This window comes from Leptonychotes weddellii, chromosome 15 (genome assembly GCF_054177405.1).
Source record: "Leptonychotes weddellii isolate Sample4059 chromosome 15, ASM5417740v2, whole genome shotgun sequence".
NCBI lineage: Eukaryota > Metazoa > Chordata > Mammalia > Carnivora > Phocidae > Leptonychotes > Leptonychotes weddellii.
In genome coordinates this window covers 5904087-5922262 of record NC_138383.1, presented here as the reverse complement: position 1 = coordinate 5922262, position 18176 = coordinate 5904087, and the positions used below count along the sequence as shown (strand labels likewise).

General features: G+C 57.4%; 2 protein-coding genes across 5 annotated transcripts in view; one reads left to right on the top strand and one right to left on the bottom strand.

Moving 5' to 3' along the window:
- Window positions 1-1478: 1478 nt before the first annotated feature.
- On the top strand, window positions 1479-8023 carry OTOP3 (otopetrin 3). The gene is made up of 6 exons (XM_006728115.3): window positions 1479-2548; window positions 2638-2774; window positions 3399-3457; window positions 3736-3854; window positions 5449-6263; window positions 7360-8023. Exons 1-6 carry the CDS (start codon window positions 2152-2154, stop codon window positions 7528-7530), a joined length of 1698 nt encoding a protein of 565 aa, XP_006728178.2. The 5' UTR covers window positions 1479-2151; the 3' UTR covers window positions 7531-8023.
- An 809-nt stretch (window positions 8024-8832) lies between these two features.
- The window catches only part of HID1 (HID1 domain containing), a 32415-nt gene continuing 23071 nt past the window's right edge, over window positions 8833-18176 (bottom strand). For 2 of the 4 annotated variants that reach the window (XM_081804551.1, XM_081804552.1), the window contains 13 exons: window positions 16960-17182; window positions 16712-16768; window positions 15777-15917; window positions 15510-15600; window positions 15169-15320; window positions 14984-15062; window positions 13418-13582; window positions 12000-12227; window positions 11582-11688; window positions 10991-11071; window positions 10304-10395; window positions 9948-10106; window positions 8833-9760 (listed from right to left, as the gene is read on the bottom strand). In XM_081804551.1, coding sequence (XP_081660677.1) covers window positions 9676-9760; window positions 9948-10106; window positions 10304-10395; window positions 10991-11071; window positions 11582-11688; window positions 12000-12227; window positions 13418-13582; window positions 14984-15062; window positions 15169-15320; window positions 15510-15600; window positions 15777-15917; window positions 16712-16768; window positions 16960-17182 — 1660 coding nt within the window. In that variant the 3' untranslated portion in view covers window positions 8833-9675. The remainder of the gene's footprint in view (window positions 9761-9947; window positions 10107-10303; window positions 10396-10990; window positions 11072-11581; window positions 11689-11999; window positions 12228-13417; window positions 13583-14983; window positions 15063-15168; window positions 15321-15509; window positions 15601-15776; window positions 15918-16711; window positions 16769-16959; window positions 17183-18176) is intronic. The other 2 variants (XM_031037548.2, XM_081804553.1) reach the window with 2 other exon arrangements.

Here is an 18176-nt window from a genome sequence, read left to right as displayed (position 1 = left end):
GAGGGCAATTGTTTGCCTTTTTAAAAATTTATTATTTTAACCCAAGTATAATTAACATACAGTGCTATATTAGTTTCAGGTGTACCATATAGTGATTCAACAATTCTATACATTCGTCAGTGCTCATCACGATAAGTGTGCTCTTAATCCACATCATGTACTTGACCCACCCCCCACCCACCTCCCCTCTGTAACCGCCAGTTTGTTCTCTATGTTTAAGAGTCTGATTTCTCGTGTCTCCTTTTTCTTTGTTCATTTGTTCCTTAAATTCCATATATGAGTGAAATTGTGATATTTGTCTTTCTCTGAGTGACTTATTGAAATAAGTCCCAGCAATTGGTTGCCTTTGTTGGGCTCGAAGTAGGGGAGAGTCACAGTGGATAAGGAGGCAGTCCAGGAGAGAGAGGAGGGGGCCCTGGACTAGGGTAGAGGTTGAAGTCAAGAAAAATCTAAGGGAGACTTGTGGACTAGAATGGACAGGTTTGGACCTGAGAGATGGAGGGTTGAGGGGAGAGCCAAGGAGTGTGCCCAGCTACCTGCTGGGAGAGGTGGGGATGCAGACGCCACTCGCTGAGATAGTGCAGGCCTCCTACAGCCTGGAGGATGGGGACAGAGAGCACTTGGAACCCTGGGCCCAGAGCACCAAGCATGTAAGGGCAGTGGCAGCCAGCCCCAAGGGAGAGCACCAGAGGTGGCTGGGGATGGTGAGAGAGTCTCCCAGGGCAGCTGAGGAGAAGCCCAGGGCATCCCCACTCTCTAGTGCAGCTTCAGTCCCACAAGGAATGGGTACCCGAAGGGCCCACAGGGGAGCGTGCTGGACTCCAGGCTGGGGCCCTGAGCTGCAGGTATGGGGTGACCAAATATCTGGCCCCGGGAGAGGCATGACGAAGAGTTGGCCTGAGTGAAAGCTTGAGGAAGGTGAGGAAGTAGCAGGAGACATTCAGGGAAAGAGAAAAAGGGAAGGATGGTGTTCCCCATGTTGTGCTTGGCATTCATAGGTCATCCGGGAGTCAGGGTTGGGGGGATAGTGCATATAGAAGTCAGTTCTGTCCAAGTCTGGGGCATAGCATGCATGCTGATCCCAACCTGTCCCTTGTTCACAGCAGACATTGCGAATCAATCCCAGAACTTTCCCTCCTAAACCGTAATATGCTTTAAAATTAATTTTAGGGCGCCTGGGTGGCTCAGTTGGTTAAGCGACTGCCTTCGGCTCAGGTCATGATCCTGGAGTCCCGGGATCGAGTCCCGCATCGGGCTCCCTGCTCGGCAGGGAGTCTGCTTCTCCCTCTGACCCGCCCGCCTCTCATGTGCTTGCTCTCTCTCATTCTCTCTCTCTCAAATAAATAAATAAAATCTTTAAAAATAATAAAAAAATTAAAATAAAATAAATAAAATTAATTTTAATCACATAAACAATGTGGCTTTTAAAAACTAGAGCATTAAACCACTCCCAACCCTAGTACCCTCCTCCCTTTCCCAGAAGAAACTCCCGTTGTGAAGCTGGTGGGTGTCTTCTAGACCTTTTATATGGGTAATCTTATATATGCCCATATATACCCATAATAGGGTATTATTTCAATGACAACATTCTTTCCCACCAAGCCCACACTCAGCCTCAGGATCCTGCTCAACAGAGCATGCTAGGCAACCATTATCCAACTAACCAGAGTCAGAACAAGAGAGGACATCTACTTGCTCTCCCTGCCTTCAGGAGGGAAATTCCTCCCAGACATCAGCAGAACACGAGCTGCCTTCTCGTGGTGAAAAGTCACAACCCTGGAAAACGTCCAGCATCCAGACATGATGCAAATGCCCTTGGCTCCCTTGGCAGATGTTATTTTCCATCTCAAGATCAGGCACTGAGGCAGAAAGTGGGATAGCCCTGCAGGGGGTTGGGAGAGAGGTATTCCTCCAGCCAATCAAAATAATCCTGATGTTTATTTGGAGCACAGAGAATTTCCATATCCCCTGGTCTGTTTGAACCTCCTCAGGTCCTGTAAAGTAGATAGGGCAGCTGCTGTTATTTCCAATGTCCGACCAGGGAGGTTGCATAGCTTGCCCTAGGTCACACAGCAGTTCCCTAACTGAAGCCAGGACACCCTGGCAGCCCACCAGGACCCTCTCTCCCCAGCCCCTTCTCAGGCTTCATCCATGGCCTCCCTGGAAGCACAGGAGACTGGAGCAGCCCCGGCCGAGGGGAACCAAATGGACGTGGGGACCGAGAAAATAGGAGCTCCCGCCTCGCCCCGCCAGAAGTCCTGGCTGGTGCAGAATTTCTCCCTGCTGTTGCGGAGGGACAGGCAGGCCCAGAAGGCGGGGCAGCTCTTCTCCGGGCTCCTGGCCCTCAATGTGGTGTTCCTGGGTGGAGCCTTCATCTGCAGCATGATCTTCAACAACGTGGCCGTCACGCTGGGCGATGTGTGGATCCTGCTGGCCGCACTGAAGGCCCTGTCCCTCCTCTGGCTCCTCTACTTTGCCGCCTGCACCGCCCGCCACCCACACGCTGTGCTCTACCATGACCCTCATGCGGGACCCGTCTGGGTGCGGGGTGAGTGTTGAGCCACTGGGTGGATGGAGAGGGGTGGGGAGGGAGAGCCAGGTCCAGGGGAGGTGCCAACGGCCACCTGGCCCGGCCAGGCTCCCTGGTGCTCTTCGGCAGCTGTACCATCTGCCTCAACATCTTCCGGGTGGGCTATGACATGAGCCACATCCATTGCAAGTCGCAGCTGGAACTCATCTTCCCTGTCATCGAGATGATCTTCATCGGCGTCCAGGTGACAGACGGCTCCCATCCCCATGCCTCGTGCACACACACCCTACCTTTGCCTAGAAACCCAAACACAGGCAAATACATACAGGGCCCGGGGTGGGGGGGGTACACACATACCACAGCCCCCCACTAATGTCTCCCTCCACGTGCCCACATCCACGCACACCTACGTGTACCTGCATCAGCACACCCAACGTGTCACTGAAATGCAGACACGTATAAATACATCTGCCCGTGCACACCTGCATATAACTAAATCTACACCCCCCAACCCCCACCCAGTTACACAGAGCTGCTCTTCGTAAGGGGTACTTACTACTACTACTTGCACTCCTGAGCATTGTGCTAGGTGTTTCTTTGCATCATCCTTTCCATCTCCCCAGTAAGTAGGCATTCCCCTGAGGGGTAGGCATTTTAGCTTCATTTTAGAGCCAAGGAGACTGAGGCTCTGAAGTATTCGGCCACTGGCCCAAGATGACCCAGCAAGGAAATAGCAGAGCCAGGATTCCAATCCAGACTTCCTCACTGTCATGTCTGTTGTAAATACACACACGCAATTGGGGCACACACCCCACGGTTCTACCACCCCTACCCCCAGCCCCTGGGCTCAAGGCCCCATCTCTTTCAGACCTGGGTGCTCTGGAAACACTGTAAGGACTGCGTTCAGGTCCAGACCAATTTCACTAGGTAAGACGGGGCGCCTTCTCTCCCTCCAACTCCTGGAGCTCCCTGTCCCCCACTAGTGCCTGGTCTCACAACTTCTATGGACATGATGTCCCTGGGGTAACAGGTTGGTCTGGGAAGGGGTTCCAGGTGGCTCCTAGGGCTGCCTCCCCTGTAGTCCTCATGCCAGATGGGATCTGGCTTCGGGAAAGGGTGGTCACCCCAAAGGCAGTGATGATGAGGGCGGGGCACCTGGGCAGCCGGCCAGGCTGTGTGAGCAGAGAGTGTGGCACCTCTTCCAGGTGTGGCCTAATGCTGACCCTGGCCACAGACCTGCTGCTGTGGGTTCTGGCTGTCACCAACGACTCCATGCACCGCGAGATCAAGGCTGAGCTCAACGCCCTCATGGAAAACTTCTCAGGTATGGAGGAGACACGATCCCCCAGCCCCGAAGGCACACACACACACACACACACACACACACACGCTACACTCCCTCCCAAAGTGGGAGCAAACTCTGGAGGCCAGATGACAACGAAACACTGGTAGACATCCTGCCCTCATTCTGTGCCTGTCCCATTGGGAGCTAGCACCCTACAGCCCTGCTCCAGGCGTCCGCCTCCCTCTCAGCAAGGTAGCCACTAATCCTGGCAGAGCTATTCACTGGTAAGTCCAGGTGTGCGCCCCACCCTTAGTATTTGCATTTTACTTGCAAGAAACTAGAAAGGCTTCAGGACTGAAAGGAGTGTCTTCCGAACACAATTGCAGATACCTGGACATATCAGGAGGGACAGAAGATTTCGGGGCAGAAAGAACTCAAAGAGTTCCATGTGCCCAATCCCCTACCTGTCCATTCTGCCCTTAGAGGCTGTATCCCATAAACCTACATGTGGGACACAGCCATACCTGCACGTATAAAGCACCCCCCCCAGGTGGCATCACCATCCTGAGCTGTGTACAGCCAAGCCTTCCAGCACATTCACGCATTTACACACCCACTGCCAAAGTCTTGACCTGCCTGTGTACTGTGGACATTCTTTACACTCCGACACATTTTTCAGAAGAGCTGTGCAAAGAGAATTTTTTTGGCAAGTGACGTCACGATTCTTTTATTATTAAAAAAAAATCTGAACATACAGATGAGTAAAAGAACAGGATACACCTATCACCTAGAGGTAATAATTATTAACATTTTGCCATATTTATTTCAATTTTTTGCTGAATTACATTATGGAGATCACAGCATTTCACCTCAAAACATTTTAGTGCACATCCCTTTAAAATAAGTATATTTCCTTACACTACCCCAATGCTCTTATAATTTCTAACAGAATTCCTCAACCATCATCCCCATCCTCTCCAACGATCTATATTCAACTTTCTCCAACCAGCCTATGAAGTGTCTTCTACAATGGTGTGTTCAAACACGCAGTGCATTTGGTTGTTCCATCCCTTAAGTCTCTGTTTTCCTAATGGCTTTGAGGTTTGTCAGGCGGCTGCCTAGTGGTGTCATTTGACTTGTGCTCCTCTTCCCTGCTTTACCGGCAAACTGCAAGTACGGACCAAAGTCTTGATTAGATTCAAGTTAAACGCTCTGGGCACCAGCGTTCCACCGGTGATGCTGCGTGCTTTGCAAGGCACCTCATGGCGAGGCAAGATGCCTGATTACCCCACAGTGCATGCTGCTGCACGTTCAGGTTATAAAGTTGTAGATCCTCCCTTGTGCCCGAACAGTGGTCTGTAGAGGTGACATTTGGCCCCAAAGAGACACCATGTGTCGAATGCTTTAGGAAAGCTTGGCGCCTGAAGCCTGGAATCCTTTTGCAAAGAAATGACCATCCTGTGATTTCTGGTTTTCTATCTCTGGGCCTCAGTTTCCGTGTCTGTAAAAATGGGCGGCTGGGTCCCATCCACCTCTGGCATACTCCGGGGGTCTGGGGCTGATTTGTGCAGCTGGTTTCCTCCAAGCAAGGCCCACCTGAGTGACTCATCCCTTCCCGCCCTGCCCCTGCCAGGCCATGACACCAACACCTGCCTCTGTCTCAATGCCACGGTGTGCGAGGTCTTCCGGAAGGGCTACCTGATGCTCTACCCCTTCAGCACTGAGTACTGCCTCACCGGCTGCGCTGTGCTCTTTGTCATGTGGAAGAATGTGGGCCGCCGCCTGGCACCCCACACAGGCGCCCGCCCCGAAACCCCTCCCTTCCGCCTGCACGGGGCCATCTTTGGGCCACTGCTGGGCCTGCTGGCACTGGTGGCAGGCGTGTGCATCTTCGTGCTCTTCCAGATCGAAGCCAGTGGCCCCAGCATTGCACGCCAGTACTTCACCCTCTACTATGCCTTCTACATAGCCCTGCTGCCCACCATGAGCCTGGCATGCCTGGCGGGCACGGCCATCCACGGGCTGGAGGAACGAGAGCTGGACACGCTCAAGAACCCCACCCGCAGCCTGGACGTGGTGCTGCTGATGGGCGCCGCGCTGGGCCAGATGGGCATCGCCTACTCTTCCATCGTGGCCATCGTGGCCACTCGCCCCCATGAGCTGCTCGACCGCCTCATCCTGGCCTACTCGCTGCTGCTTATCCTGCAGCACATCGTTCAGAACCTCTTCATCATCGAGGGCCTGCACCGGCTTCCGCTCTGGGAGACGGTGCCCGAGGGCCTGGCGGGGAAGCCGGAGGCTGAGCCACCCCGCCGGGGCTCCCTGCTGGAGCTGGGCCAGGACCTGCGGCGGGCCTCGCTGGCCTACATCCACTCCTACAGCCACCTCAACTGGAAGAGGCGGGCACTCAAGGAGATCTCGCTCTTCCTCATCCTCTGCAACATCACGGTGAGTGGAGAGGAGCTGGGGGGCGGGGCGGGGGGGCGGGGCGGGGGGCGGAGCTGGCCAGGCGCATTCAGGGAGCATTGAGCATCCCAAGGGCAACTGGCCTGTCCCTTGTATTGTCAAGGACAACTGCCTCTTTCCAACTAGCCCCATGCTGCTTGAGATCAGTGTCCCCCCAGCATCCTGCAAGGGGCCTGGCATGAGCGAATGTGCCATGCATGTCACTAAGTGCTCTTTACAAACAAACGTGTAAGACTTCCACCCTCAGCAAGTTTCCTCTCTAGTTGGAGAGACACCGGGGACACCAAATAATTGATCATCCACTGAATTTGGCCAAAGGAAGAGATCATAAAGTGCCTGGTTTTCTACAAACTCTCTAGCGGGAGGAGTTAACGATGAGTGCTGGGTGTGTGGCAGCTGAGGTCGCGTGTCCACCTCTCCATGCTGTCCCTCAGCAGCTCACTGATTCGGCACGCTAGCGCCGTGCAGCAGGCCCCATTAGGCACCATCACTGTTTGGCAGATGGGGAAACTGAGGCTTAGGTGGTCCCACAGCCTGTCAGTGGCAGTGCCGGGACAACCAGGGCGGTCTGAGGGCATGTTTGAACAGCACAACCCAGGTGCGTCACGCTGGAAACACCTCAGGTGGTGAAGCCCCCGCCACAGGCAGACCACACACCATAACCTGGCCCGAAAGTGCAGTAGGAGCTCAGAGAAGGAAGTGCGGGCCCAAGGGGCCAAGGAAGGCCTCACGAAGGTTGAGTCTGGGTCTTGAGAAAGGGGCAGAATTTGGACAGAAGACAGGGCCGGGCGGAGGGAGCAGAGAGAGTCAAGAAGGTGGCTGAGGTCAGGGCACAGGGGAGCCCAGCTTGATAGAGCAGGCTGGGCCATGGCTGGTGGCAGTGGGGCCTCATGGTGCACCTGGAGTTCAGGCTGGGAAGCTGGGGAGGTGGCTGTGATATGGGGTGGGGGGGACAGCTGGCTTTGAAAGCCCAGGGCTGAGGGGATATTAGGGTGAGGGTCTGCCCCCCCCCACGAGAGGAGTCCCCTGGGGCATGGAAAGCCCTCTCCCCTACTCATCACCCTCCTCTCCTCCCTAGCTGTGGATGATGCCCGCATTTGGCATACACCCGGAGTTTGAGAACGGGCTGGAACAGGACTTCTATGGCTACCGGACGTGGTTCACCATTGTCAACTTCGGCCTGCCTCTGGGGGTCTTCTACCGCATGCACTCCGTGGGGGGGCTGGTGGAGGTCTACTTGGAGGCCTGAGGCTGCCCAAAGACCAACCCCCAGCAGAACTCCAAAATGCCAAGGCTGGGGAGAAGGTAGCCCAGAGCCTCTGAGGAGGGGCGCCTAGACCAGACTGGGTTCCCCATAGCCTCCCCCTCCCCAGATCCTGAGGTGGGGGGTACCGTCTGCAACCCAAGACCAAGGGCAGGGCCTGGACACTGAGCTTCTGATGCCCATGCCTGGGACATGCCTGCCCCTGCTCACTACCACAATCAGTACAGCCCAGGGTACACCCCGAGAAGCCTGAGTCGAGGAGGGGTGCCGCCACCCAGCCCGGCCGGCCTCAGGGGTCTGCCTCCTTCTGTGGGAGGGCACTTGGTCCGAGCTCAGCCCAGGACATCCCAGAAGCTTGCAACCCCGAAGGCAGGCCTGGCCCTCCCTCCCCACGTACTCTGTCTCCTAATGAGCTCATTAATTAGCTACCAGGCAGGGTTCAACAGCTCTCTCCTGCCGCCATAAACCCTGTTTGTTTGATCGATTACATTCAGGCTTCGTGACATTTGTTCCCAGGGACAGAGCTGCCACTCCAAGTATGGTGGGAAGGGACAGTCCTCCTGGTGAGGGCTGGAACAGTCCATTTCTGAGCCAGGAGGGGTCTAAAACAGTTCTTCCCTTGTCTGATTCAGGGGAGGAGGTGAGGAGAGGGGCTGGCGCTCTCACATGCCCCCACCCCTCACTAGCACGCTTCTCTCTGGAACAGAGCCCCAGGTGACTTTCTGCAGCTGGCTTACCACGGGGACTGCAGCCTCTGGCTGTCTGGTCCCCATGCCTGCTGTATCCTCGGAGCTATTGGGTAGAGAGGGCAGGGACTGACAGCCCATCCATCTCCCTGAGCCCAGTGCAAACAGTGAGCTGAGCCCCGGGTGAGGCCCCGGGTGAGGCCCCGGGTGTGGCTCAGGGGGGGCAGCCCAGTCTTCGCATGCCTCTGGGCCCCTCCCCATGAAGCTGGGCACTGGCAAGCCCCAGGGACCCCCAGCACTGTTTCGGTGGCTTCCTGGGGCCAGCAGAGCCCCCTCAGGGGCCTTGTAGAAGGCTGGGAGGCCAGCCTCTCTCCTCTCCTGCATGGGCTCTTTCTCTGGATGGCCATAGCCCAGGGGGCCACGCCCTGGGTGAGAGAGTACAATCCTCCATTTTCCCACCCGAGAGAATGACAAGTTCTGGTTCCTGGGCCAATGCCGAGGGCCCTCTGGGGACTGATTCTGGGAAGCAGAGGCCCCAGCTCCCCTGAAGACAAGAGCCATGACCCCAGCCCCTCCCCTCCAAGCACAAAGAGCCAGGACGTGGAGAGGGTGGTTTATTGTGTAAAGAGGCCGATTGTAGAGAGCAAAGATTGTACGGACACAGGTAGGGTGAGGGGAGACCCAGAGGCCGGAGCTGGAGGATGGAGGGGGGGCACCCTGCCCCCTCTGGCCCCAGTCATCCAGGCAGGGAGGATTGAACAGCTCCCTCCACACTCTTCTCCCACCCCCATACTGGATAACAGGGAGTCAGGTTATATCCATTGACCAGGAAGAATACAGCAGGAGACCCTCAACACCCCACTCCAAACCCCTAAAATCCATGAGGTCTCCCATTCTGGCTTCTGCAGTCTACCAGCCCCCCAGTCTCCTCAAGCAGCCTGGCCACCCCCCTTCCTCCTTCGGGCCCTGGCAGCAAGCTGGGCCTGGACCAGGTGGTTTCAGGCTAGAAGGCATGGAAGGGCCCCCCCCCCGCCCCTGCCCAGGTGCCTCAAGGGACAGCCCACAGCTCCCTTGTTGGGCAAGGCATGAGGGCTCAGTGACCTGGTAGCCTCTGGGGATGATAGGCAGCAGAGAAACGGGTCTTGAGGGAGAGCCAGAGTGAGGTGGGGCCTCTGGCCAGGGCCTGCAGTGCTGGAGATGGGAGGCTTCTGTGAGTCCAGCCCTCAGTGGGGGTGATCAGTACCTGTCCCCATCATCCCAGCCACCTGGGGCCTTTAGGGCCTGCCACCCAGGACTCAGCCCCTCTGCCAGCCCCGGTTGGTTGTGGTAATTTAAAGCCTAGAACAGTAGGTCAGGGGAGCATCAGGGCACCAGGATCCCCACCCTCCCCAGTCCCATCCCCCGGTAGGCTTCCATCCTCACACCCGCTGGATCTCGAACAGCTTCACATCCGTGTCGTACCAGACAGGTGGGTCCACATTCCTGCGGAGGGAGTGGGCAGGGAGTGCTGGGAGGCCTTGCAGAAAAGACTGGGGAGGAGCTAGAGGGTCATCCAACCCAAACCCCTTCCACCCTGATGTCCCACCCCAAGCAGTGGGTGCCTACCCTCTAGACAAGACCATCCTGGTTGACTATGTTGACATGAACCCCACTACCATGGTGGGACCCAGAGCTGAGGCCCCCCTGGGCAGACCCTCAGGGGAACACCAGACCCACCTCAGATAGATGACCCCCCACATGTAGGTGCGGAACCACATCGCCGTGCCCGAGTTGGCCTGGTACTTGCGGATGAGGATGGGGTGGGGCACAGGGAGCAGCCCCACCAGGGTGCCATGCTGCAGGAACCTCAGGATCTCTGACTCATCTGTCAGGCCCCTGCCAGGAAGAGGGGGTGGTTTCCCATGTGCTCACATGGGAAAACCCTCTCTGAAAGTCAAGGGGAGCATGGGCCCCATGCTCCCAGCCACGTCCCACCCAAGCCTGGGCTTGCCCCGCCTCAGAGCCCACCTGCCACTCCTGCCCGCCACCCCCATCCCCCACCCCCACCCCCCCACTGCCACCCCCAGGCTCACTTGTCAATGCAGATCTTTTCCACCTGGGGAACCAGCACTTGGAGCAGCCTCATGATGGTCTGCAGCGGCAGCTTTGACTTCCAAGAGAGAACCTGAGGGAGGGACCGGGGTTCCTGGGGCTGGGAAAGCAGCCCCCACGGGCAATGGGATAGGCCTGACCCCTGACCCAGAACCACAGGCTCCCCAAGGCAGGAAGTGTCCCCGCTCACCACAGCAAGGGCCTGGCACAGGGCAGTGCCCACGAACAGTGACTGTTATTCATGGTAAGAGCCTCTCACTGAGCATACACTATGTGCCAAAAACTCTCCCCTTGGAGCCTCACAATGGCATGACCAAGTAGGATGTTTATCCCCAGGGAAGTGCAATCAGTAGTGATCACAGGACACACAGAAGGGAGTGGACAAGCGACTTGGGGAAAGAAGCTGGAAAGGAAAGCTCAGTAAGAAAGCTAGCACCGTGAGCAGCTGAAGCTCAACTCTGCAGCAGAACTCTGGGACAGTGTAGACGGGCGAAGCAACCGGCCCAGAGTGGCCAAGGTCACCCAGCCAGCCGGAAGGAGTGGCCCAGAGCCTGGCTCCCAGGCTGGTTCTGGGATTTGGACACATTCCCATCCAAGCCTTAACTGAGCTTAACTAGGCCAGGCACCCCTGTCCGCCCCAACTCAGAGCCATCTGCCCAAACCCTCACCCATTCCGATGTTGGGTTCCACTGCCCACTGGCTGACGTGCTGGACAGTCGCCGCTGCTCCCGCCACGCCTGGTCGGGCTCCTGGTCCCAGAGAAGGGATGGGAGTGAGGGGTGGAAGGAGTGGGCACAGAGTGGAGGCGGAGGGCAGAGGAGCAGCCCTTCTTCCCAGTCCCTCCCATAGCCTGGAATCCAGGGGGCAATGAGGCCTCTCTACTGGCTCATGTTGGGGGGGGCTCACTCCCAACAGAGGGGACAGCCCGGCCCAGCACCCCTTGCCCTGGGTCCCAGGCCCTGCCCGACCCAGCCCAGCCTGATGACAGGTTCAGGGCCAGGGGCTGACTGGGCTGGTCGGGTAAAGGCCAGTCAGCTGAGATAAGGCTGATGGATGAGGAGTCTGAAGGCCAAGGGCTTAAGCCTGGGACTAGTAAACAAGGGAGAGGTCTGTGAAAGCAGCCCCTGGATGTCCTGGACACAGGGTTCCTGCCCTCTGCTGCAGGTGACCCCAGAGGGCGCTGGCCCAGCTCAAACACAGAGGCCAGGGAGAAAGGGAAGTCCCAATGTCACCCCACTGCAGGAGTCCCCGTTGCCCACCTCCGTGGCCGGGCTGCCATCTGCCGAGCTCTGCTGGGACGTGGGCTCCAGGGATCGCAAGGTGCCATCCTCGGACACCTGGGACTTCTCTGTCAGCTTGTCAATGCCTGGGAGTGGGGGTGGGTGGGTGTGAGAACACCTGTCACAGGGCCCCTCTGAGAAAGCATCCGCACTGGGCCCCACGAGGGCCCCCCCTTTCCTCCACCCACTTCAGCATGCTATGCGTGATCCCCCCAATCCCGCCCCTACCCTGCACCAAGCTAACCTTCCTGGGCCTCCCAATACCCCCTCCCTATCCCCTCAGCTTCCCAACTCAGTCCATGCCCTCTGCCAGAGATGGGATAACATCCCAGAGACCCTGCCCATCCCCGAACCATGCTGGCATCCACACTCGCCCCTGCCACTTGCCAGGCCAGACCTGGGGTGGCCACCAGGCTGGTCTTGAGAGTGCCAGGCTCAGCGGGGGCAGCCGGGTGGGAGCCCTCCATGGAGGCGCCCTCCTGTGAGCCAGTTCGGGACAAGGGCTCAGGTGCCCGCCGACGCCTTTGCAAGGCCTTGTGGAGAGCAGGGGGGTCGGCGGGCAGGCTGGCCAGCTGGTGGAAGATGCTGCGTTTTCGGATGATGGCGTAGACCAGGTTGGAGTTGCCTGTAGGGAGGGAGCAGGCCACACGTCAGGGAGGCCCCCTTGCCTCTTCCTCCACCTGGGCAGGTTTCTGGGAGGGGGAGTTTAGAGGACAGGCGGGTATCTAACCCCAGGGGTAGGAGATGGTACAGGGCGCCCAAGAGAGGGCGCTGGAGAAGGCGGCACCTGGCGGCATGTGCAGCCATGGTTATACCAGGACATTACATCGCTGGAGAGGAGCTTCTGGGCTGAGCTCCCCTGGTGCCGCTCCCCAGTACCTTCCAGACCCCCTCGCAACCCGGCCCACTAAGGGGTCACACTGGCAAAGTGGGGCAGGCCCAGCACGTCAGAGTCCACACCAAGCCAGCTTTTCTTTACTTTGACTGTGTCCCTGAGCCAGGTCACCAGGGAGGATGGACGACATGGTCCGTGCCCCACGCTGACTTCCCTCGGCCCCGGGCCTTCAAGGCCCCATCCAACAATCTGGTCCTGCCTCTTGCCACACTGTCCTGCTCCCAGTTCAACATCTCACCCCAGGGCCTTTGCATATGTTGCCCCCCCACACACACACCATACAATGCTTTTTCTGCCCCACCCCACCTCCATTCATCCCTCACAGATCAGTGGAAATATTACTTATTTTGGAAATAATAGTAACTGCTAATATCTAAGTCACCAGACACTGTGCTGAATGCTTTTTGTGGGTGATTACTTAATCCTCCGAACACCCTCAGATCAGACGTAAGGACTCCAGCACTATTATTATGACCGTCTGCCAGCCGAAGACACTACTGCTCAGAGAGGTTATGTGCCCACAGTCACAGAGCCACCAAGTGGCAAGACCCTCACTACACCAGGCAGTGTGGCCTTGACAATACCCATCAGGGTCCTACCGCTCTGAGCTTCCCTTTCATCAGATTTGAGGTGACCTGTCTGGGTGACCATCTGTTTAAAGCCTCCCTCTGTGTCTTAATCCCCAGCTGTGAGCTGCACGGGCAGGGAGCATTCTGCTTTGCTCTCCCCTCTATCCCCTGCACCCAGCACTGGCCTGGGTACGCAGCAGATGCTCGATAAATGCATGTTGAACAAACGGGGTTGTGGGGGGGCAACGCAGAGGGTTCTGCCCTCCTCAGGCGGACGGGAAGGTGTCCTTGCACACGGCCCGTCCTGATTCCCCCCCTGAGGCCAGACCAGAGCTCGGGCTGCCGCCTCACCATCGAACTGATACTGGATGATGTTGTTGAAGGCCTCCAGGAGGAAGAAGACCAGGTGGTGGTTCTGGGCAGCGGAGAAGAGGAACCAGGTGGTGGAGAAGGCCTCCAGCAGGTGCAGCAGCTTATTGGCAGCCACCATGGATAGGCTCTTGAGGTAGGGGGACACTGCAGGGGAGGAGCCAGCTCACTCCTGGGGCTCCCCCCACCCACCCAGCCATCCCTGCACACTCTTGACTTACGCAGGACACGATGCTCCCGCTGCCAAACCTTCCCTGCCCCGTGCTTGTAAAATCCCCCACAAAGCCCGGAACACCAAACCCTCAGAGGCTGAGGCCACACGGGCCATGCTCTGCAGAGCTCCAGGAGGCCATGTGGGCCCCACCCTCGTCCCTCCACCATGTGGACAGCCGAACCGTTTACTGAGCCTCACACACAGCATCTTGCCCACTCCTCCCCACACTTCTGAAAGGGGGGCCAGGCGCAGAGGGAACCAGCCCCATTTCATAGATGAAGAAACTGAGACTCAGACAGGTTTGTAAACTTGCCCAGAGTTCCCAGTCATAAAATAGGCAGGGAGACAAACTCCGGATCTTTAAAAGTCTTTCTGGAATATCAAACTGGGATCACAATACTCCACACATAATCAGAAACTTATTTTTTGGCAGAGCCTGAGAGGGGGAACCTGAGATGAGACGTGTGTGGATGGCCTGAAGTCGCAAAGGGATCCATGCGCTTCCTTGTCTCACTTCGCCCTCCCTGCCCAGGCTGGGGCAGAGACAGCAGCTTTTCTGCTCAAAAATGCATTCTCAGAGCCAGCAACACTTAACCAGTGCTCAGTTAAAATGTGTGAGTCGGACCCAGCAAGCAAACCAGGAAGGGAAGGCAGGGTTCTGGCCCCAGAGCTCACAGCGCAGCTAGAGCTCTGTCCCACCAACTCTGGAGTCCGAACCACTCCCACCCAGGGCTGTCCTCTCCGAAAGATGGCCACACTGAAGTCATCCTGCCTCAGCCCACGGCCACCCACCTTGCTGGGCCCAGCACGCCAGCCAGCCTGAGCCCCTCCCCTCGGAGGCAGCTGTCCCCAGTCCTCGCTGGAGGGTAGGGCACCTCCTGGTGCCCTGAGACCATGCCTTCCAAACCCACGCTATCCAATGCAGTAGCCACGAGCCACCTGTGGCCACCCAACGCTTGAAACATAGCTAGTTCTAACTGAAATGTGCTGCATGTGTGAAACACACGAGATTTTGAAGACTAGGTGTGAAAAAGAATGTAAGATATCCCAATAATTTTTAATGGGGGTTATATGCTGATATTTTGGATAGCGTAGATTACATAAAATGTATTATAAAATTACTGTCACCTCTTTCTCTCTTTCCCTTCCTTCCTTCCTTTCTTCCTTCCTTCCTTTCTTAATATGCCTCAAAAATTAACCAGTACATATGCGGCGGCTGCCATCATATTGCTATTGGACTGGGCAGGTTTGAACCAGGGAGGCATGGCAGATCAGCCTTGGCCTGGCGCCACCTGGTGGTGAGCATGGGGAAGGCGGGCTCCCAGCACCCCTACCGTTGACCACGATGGTGAGCAGGCAATCGAAGAGGGGCTGCAGCCGCTGGTGACCGCTGGTGATGATCTTGTGGAATACCTGTGCCGGGAGGCAGAGGGGTGGCCATGGGGTCCCCTCCACCTCCAGATTCAGCCGAAAGGACGTCCCCCATGCCCCCATGTCCTGGATGAGGGAGCCCCCTCACCACAATGAGCAGGTCTGCGTGGGTACCGGTAAAGACCGGGATGTCCATGGGCACGCGCACCGAGTAGGGCTTGTTCAGCCGCACCCCAAAGTTCCGCTCCCCGCTCAGCAGCAACAGGATGAAGACTCCAATGTGCATCAGACCCACCCGAGCTGCAGCATGGGGTACGGGAGAAGTCACCACACGGGGTAGGCACGGGAGGAAGGAGTGCAGGGCAGGGACCCATCTCAGAAGCACTGGAAGAAGCCCTTCCTGGGAGGTCAGAGGCCTGAGCCTGAGCTCCTGGGGCCCCGCCCCTCTACAAGGAAGCCCCCAGGATCTTACGTCCACCCCAGCCTTACAATGATCCGCTCGGGCATCATTGAGGAAGTAGAGGATGGGGACCAGGATGTCCAGAACATCACTGCTCTTGAGCACAAAGAAGAGGAATTTCTGGAGGAAGGGAGTGAACAGGTGGGCAGGGTCAGAGCGGAGACACCTGTGCCCCACCCTCTCCCCATCCCAGGAGTCTCCCCAGATGCTGTCCCCATCCCTAGGCTATCCAGAGTAGCCGCTCCCCACCTCAGGGCACGCCACTGCCCGCCAGGCTGGACCTGAGGCCAGCCCACCTTATTGAAATCACAGAGCTTCCAGAAGAGGACCAGCAGCTCCTGGTGGAAGTGGATCTTCTTGGTGGAGTTGGGCAGGTAGGTCTGGAGCAGGGGGTTGGAGAGCAGCCGGGCTATGCCCTTGAGGATGAACTGGAAGTCCTGAGCGGGGGACAGCAGGGATCTGTCCAGTCCAGCTCCCTCACAAATGTCTCCTCACTCCCCCAGAGCCTGGTCCCACCTCTAGAGCCTGAAAGGCCCAGTTTCTGTCATCAATTGCTGTCCTGAGGCAGGCCCCTCAGGAAGCTGAGCCCAGGGCAGGTCTGGAGAGAACCCCTGCCCCTTCCCCAGCCACAGGTTCCCCCATCCCTGAGCAAGGATGCTCCTAGTGACCCCCCACCCACACCCACACCCTGAACCGGCCCCTGCCCATCTGGACTCCGTGTGGACAGATGCCATCCCCCTCCCCGTCCCCATCACCCTGTCACACCAGAGGTTCACTCTCCTATTCTCAAAGAACTGTCGCTTACTAAGTACCTGCTACCAGTAATCCTCCCAAGAAGGCGAGGAAGCAGTTACTGTCCCCACGTCACAGCACAAGAACCTCCCCCAAGGTCACAAGACACACAAACTCGGGTCTTCCTGGTCTTTAAGTCCATTGTCCTTCCCCCCTCCAAACCCTGACATCAGAGCCACCTCCTCCTGGAAGACTGCCCAGTTACCCCTATCCAGTTGAGGCCATCAGCCCTTTTCTGCATCTCAAAACCCTTGAAGTCCTACCATCATTATATCCCTTGGGGTGGCCAAGTCCACGGGGACCGTGGTTCCTTCCTGGAGGGGTCAGGACTCCCACTTACCCCATCTCATCTCCATCCCCTCACCCCCCTGCAAGGCCAAAACCACTGTGGCGGGTGGGCATTGAGAATGCACTCGAGCAAGAACAGTGGTCCACTCACCTCCTCACGATGGATGCGGGACAGGTAGTTCACAAACAGGTTCTCGGGTCCTGGAGGCTGCCAAGAGTGGAGCCTATGATAAGCAGGTGGCTCCCCCCCTCGCCCCGACCTCGGGCCTAGGTGGTGGCAGCAGAGCCCCCTCAGACATCCCCAGGCTCACCATGAGGGGCCCCCTTGCCCAGCTCTGCTAAAGAGGGAGCCCAGAGCCTGGCAGGGCCAGCTGCCCTCCCCGCCACTCCCATCCTTACGTCCATGTCGTCCATGGCAGTGCCCACGGTGGTGCCGTCCACCGTGGGGCTGGTGCTGATGGCACGGTCATGGTCCAAGGTGACAATGAGCACCTGGGCAGCCTCCTCCACCAGGGGCTCCCGGTAGTCGGAGAAGAGCAGGTGGTTGTAGGGGATCCCGTAGCCCACAGGGTCATAGGCACACACGGTGTTGAGGAGGGAGGTAAACAGGGGGAGGGCATGTCTGCAGTAGAAGAGGAACAAGGCTGTGGAGACCGCCCGGCCAGCCTCCGTCCACCCCTCAGGTGGCCACACGGGAGGGTCCGTCGAGCCAGCCCCTCACTCGACAAGTGTTGCAGTGCTAGCCCCAGGCTGGGAGCCAGAGAGCAGAACCAGGCTCACCCCTTCCTGAGGAAAAGAGACTTCTCCTTGTCCTGACCTGCATCCGGGACCCAGGCCAGGCTAGGCCAAGGGCAGGGGAATTTATACCAAGAGCGGGGTGGCCAGTTATGTGGGAAATCACGTCCACACCCCTTAGATTTTTCCCCCAAGGGCTAAAGCCTACTAAAAAAAATTAAGACTACGTTTAGAGCAGTTTCAGGTTCACAGCAAAATCACAAGGAAGGAACAGAGAGATTCCCCCGTGTCCCGCCACTCCCACCCATGCACAGCCTCCCCGCCTACTGACATCCCACAGCGGAGTGGCTCATGTGTCATCATCAACAGACCTACATGGACCCGCCATCAAAGCCCATAGTTTACACTGGGGTCCATTCGTGGTGCTACACAATGTAATGACATGTCCCTCGGATCTGAGGGGCAGGTGCCCTCCCTCGGGGCTTCAAAGCAGGAGTTGGAGTACCCCAGGGAGGTGGGCTTCCCCTCGGGGAGCAGAGCATGTGCTCGATCACCCAGTTCCCAGGCCACAGACTGACATCATTCAGAGATCTGTAAGACATCAGGGTTCAAGCTCCTTATCTTACAGGCGAGGAAACTGAGACCCACAGAGGTTACGTGAGTGGCAAAGCATGGCCGCTTGCCTGATAATGCTGGTGAGAAAAAAACAAAAAAACTCTGGCCAGCTTTGGACTGTGGCGGGTGGAGGGGGTCTCCTGGCTTGCCTTCTCTTCTGGGGGAGGAAAAGAAAGTTGGGCAGAAGGCCAGCAAAACCTGAAGGATAAGGCATGCCATGTGGGAATGAGAGTCTGGAAGGAAGAAGGTGAGCCCCCCTCAGGGGC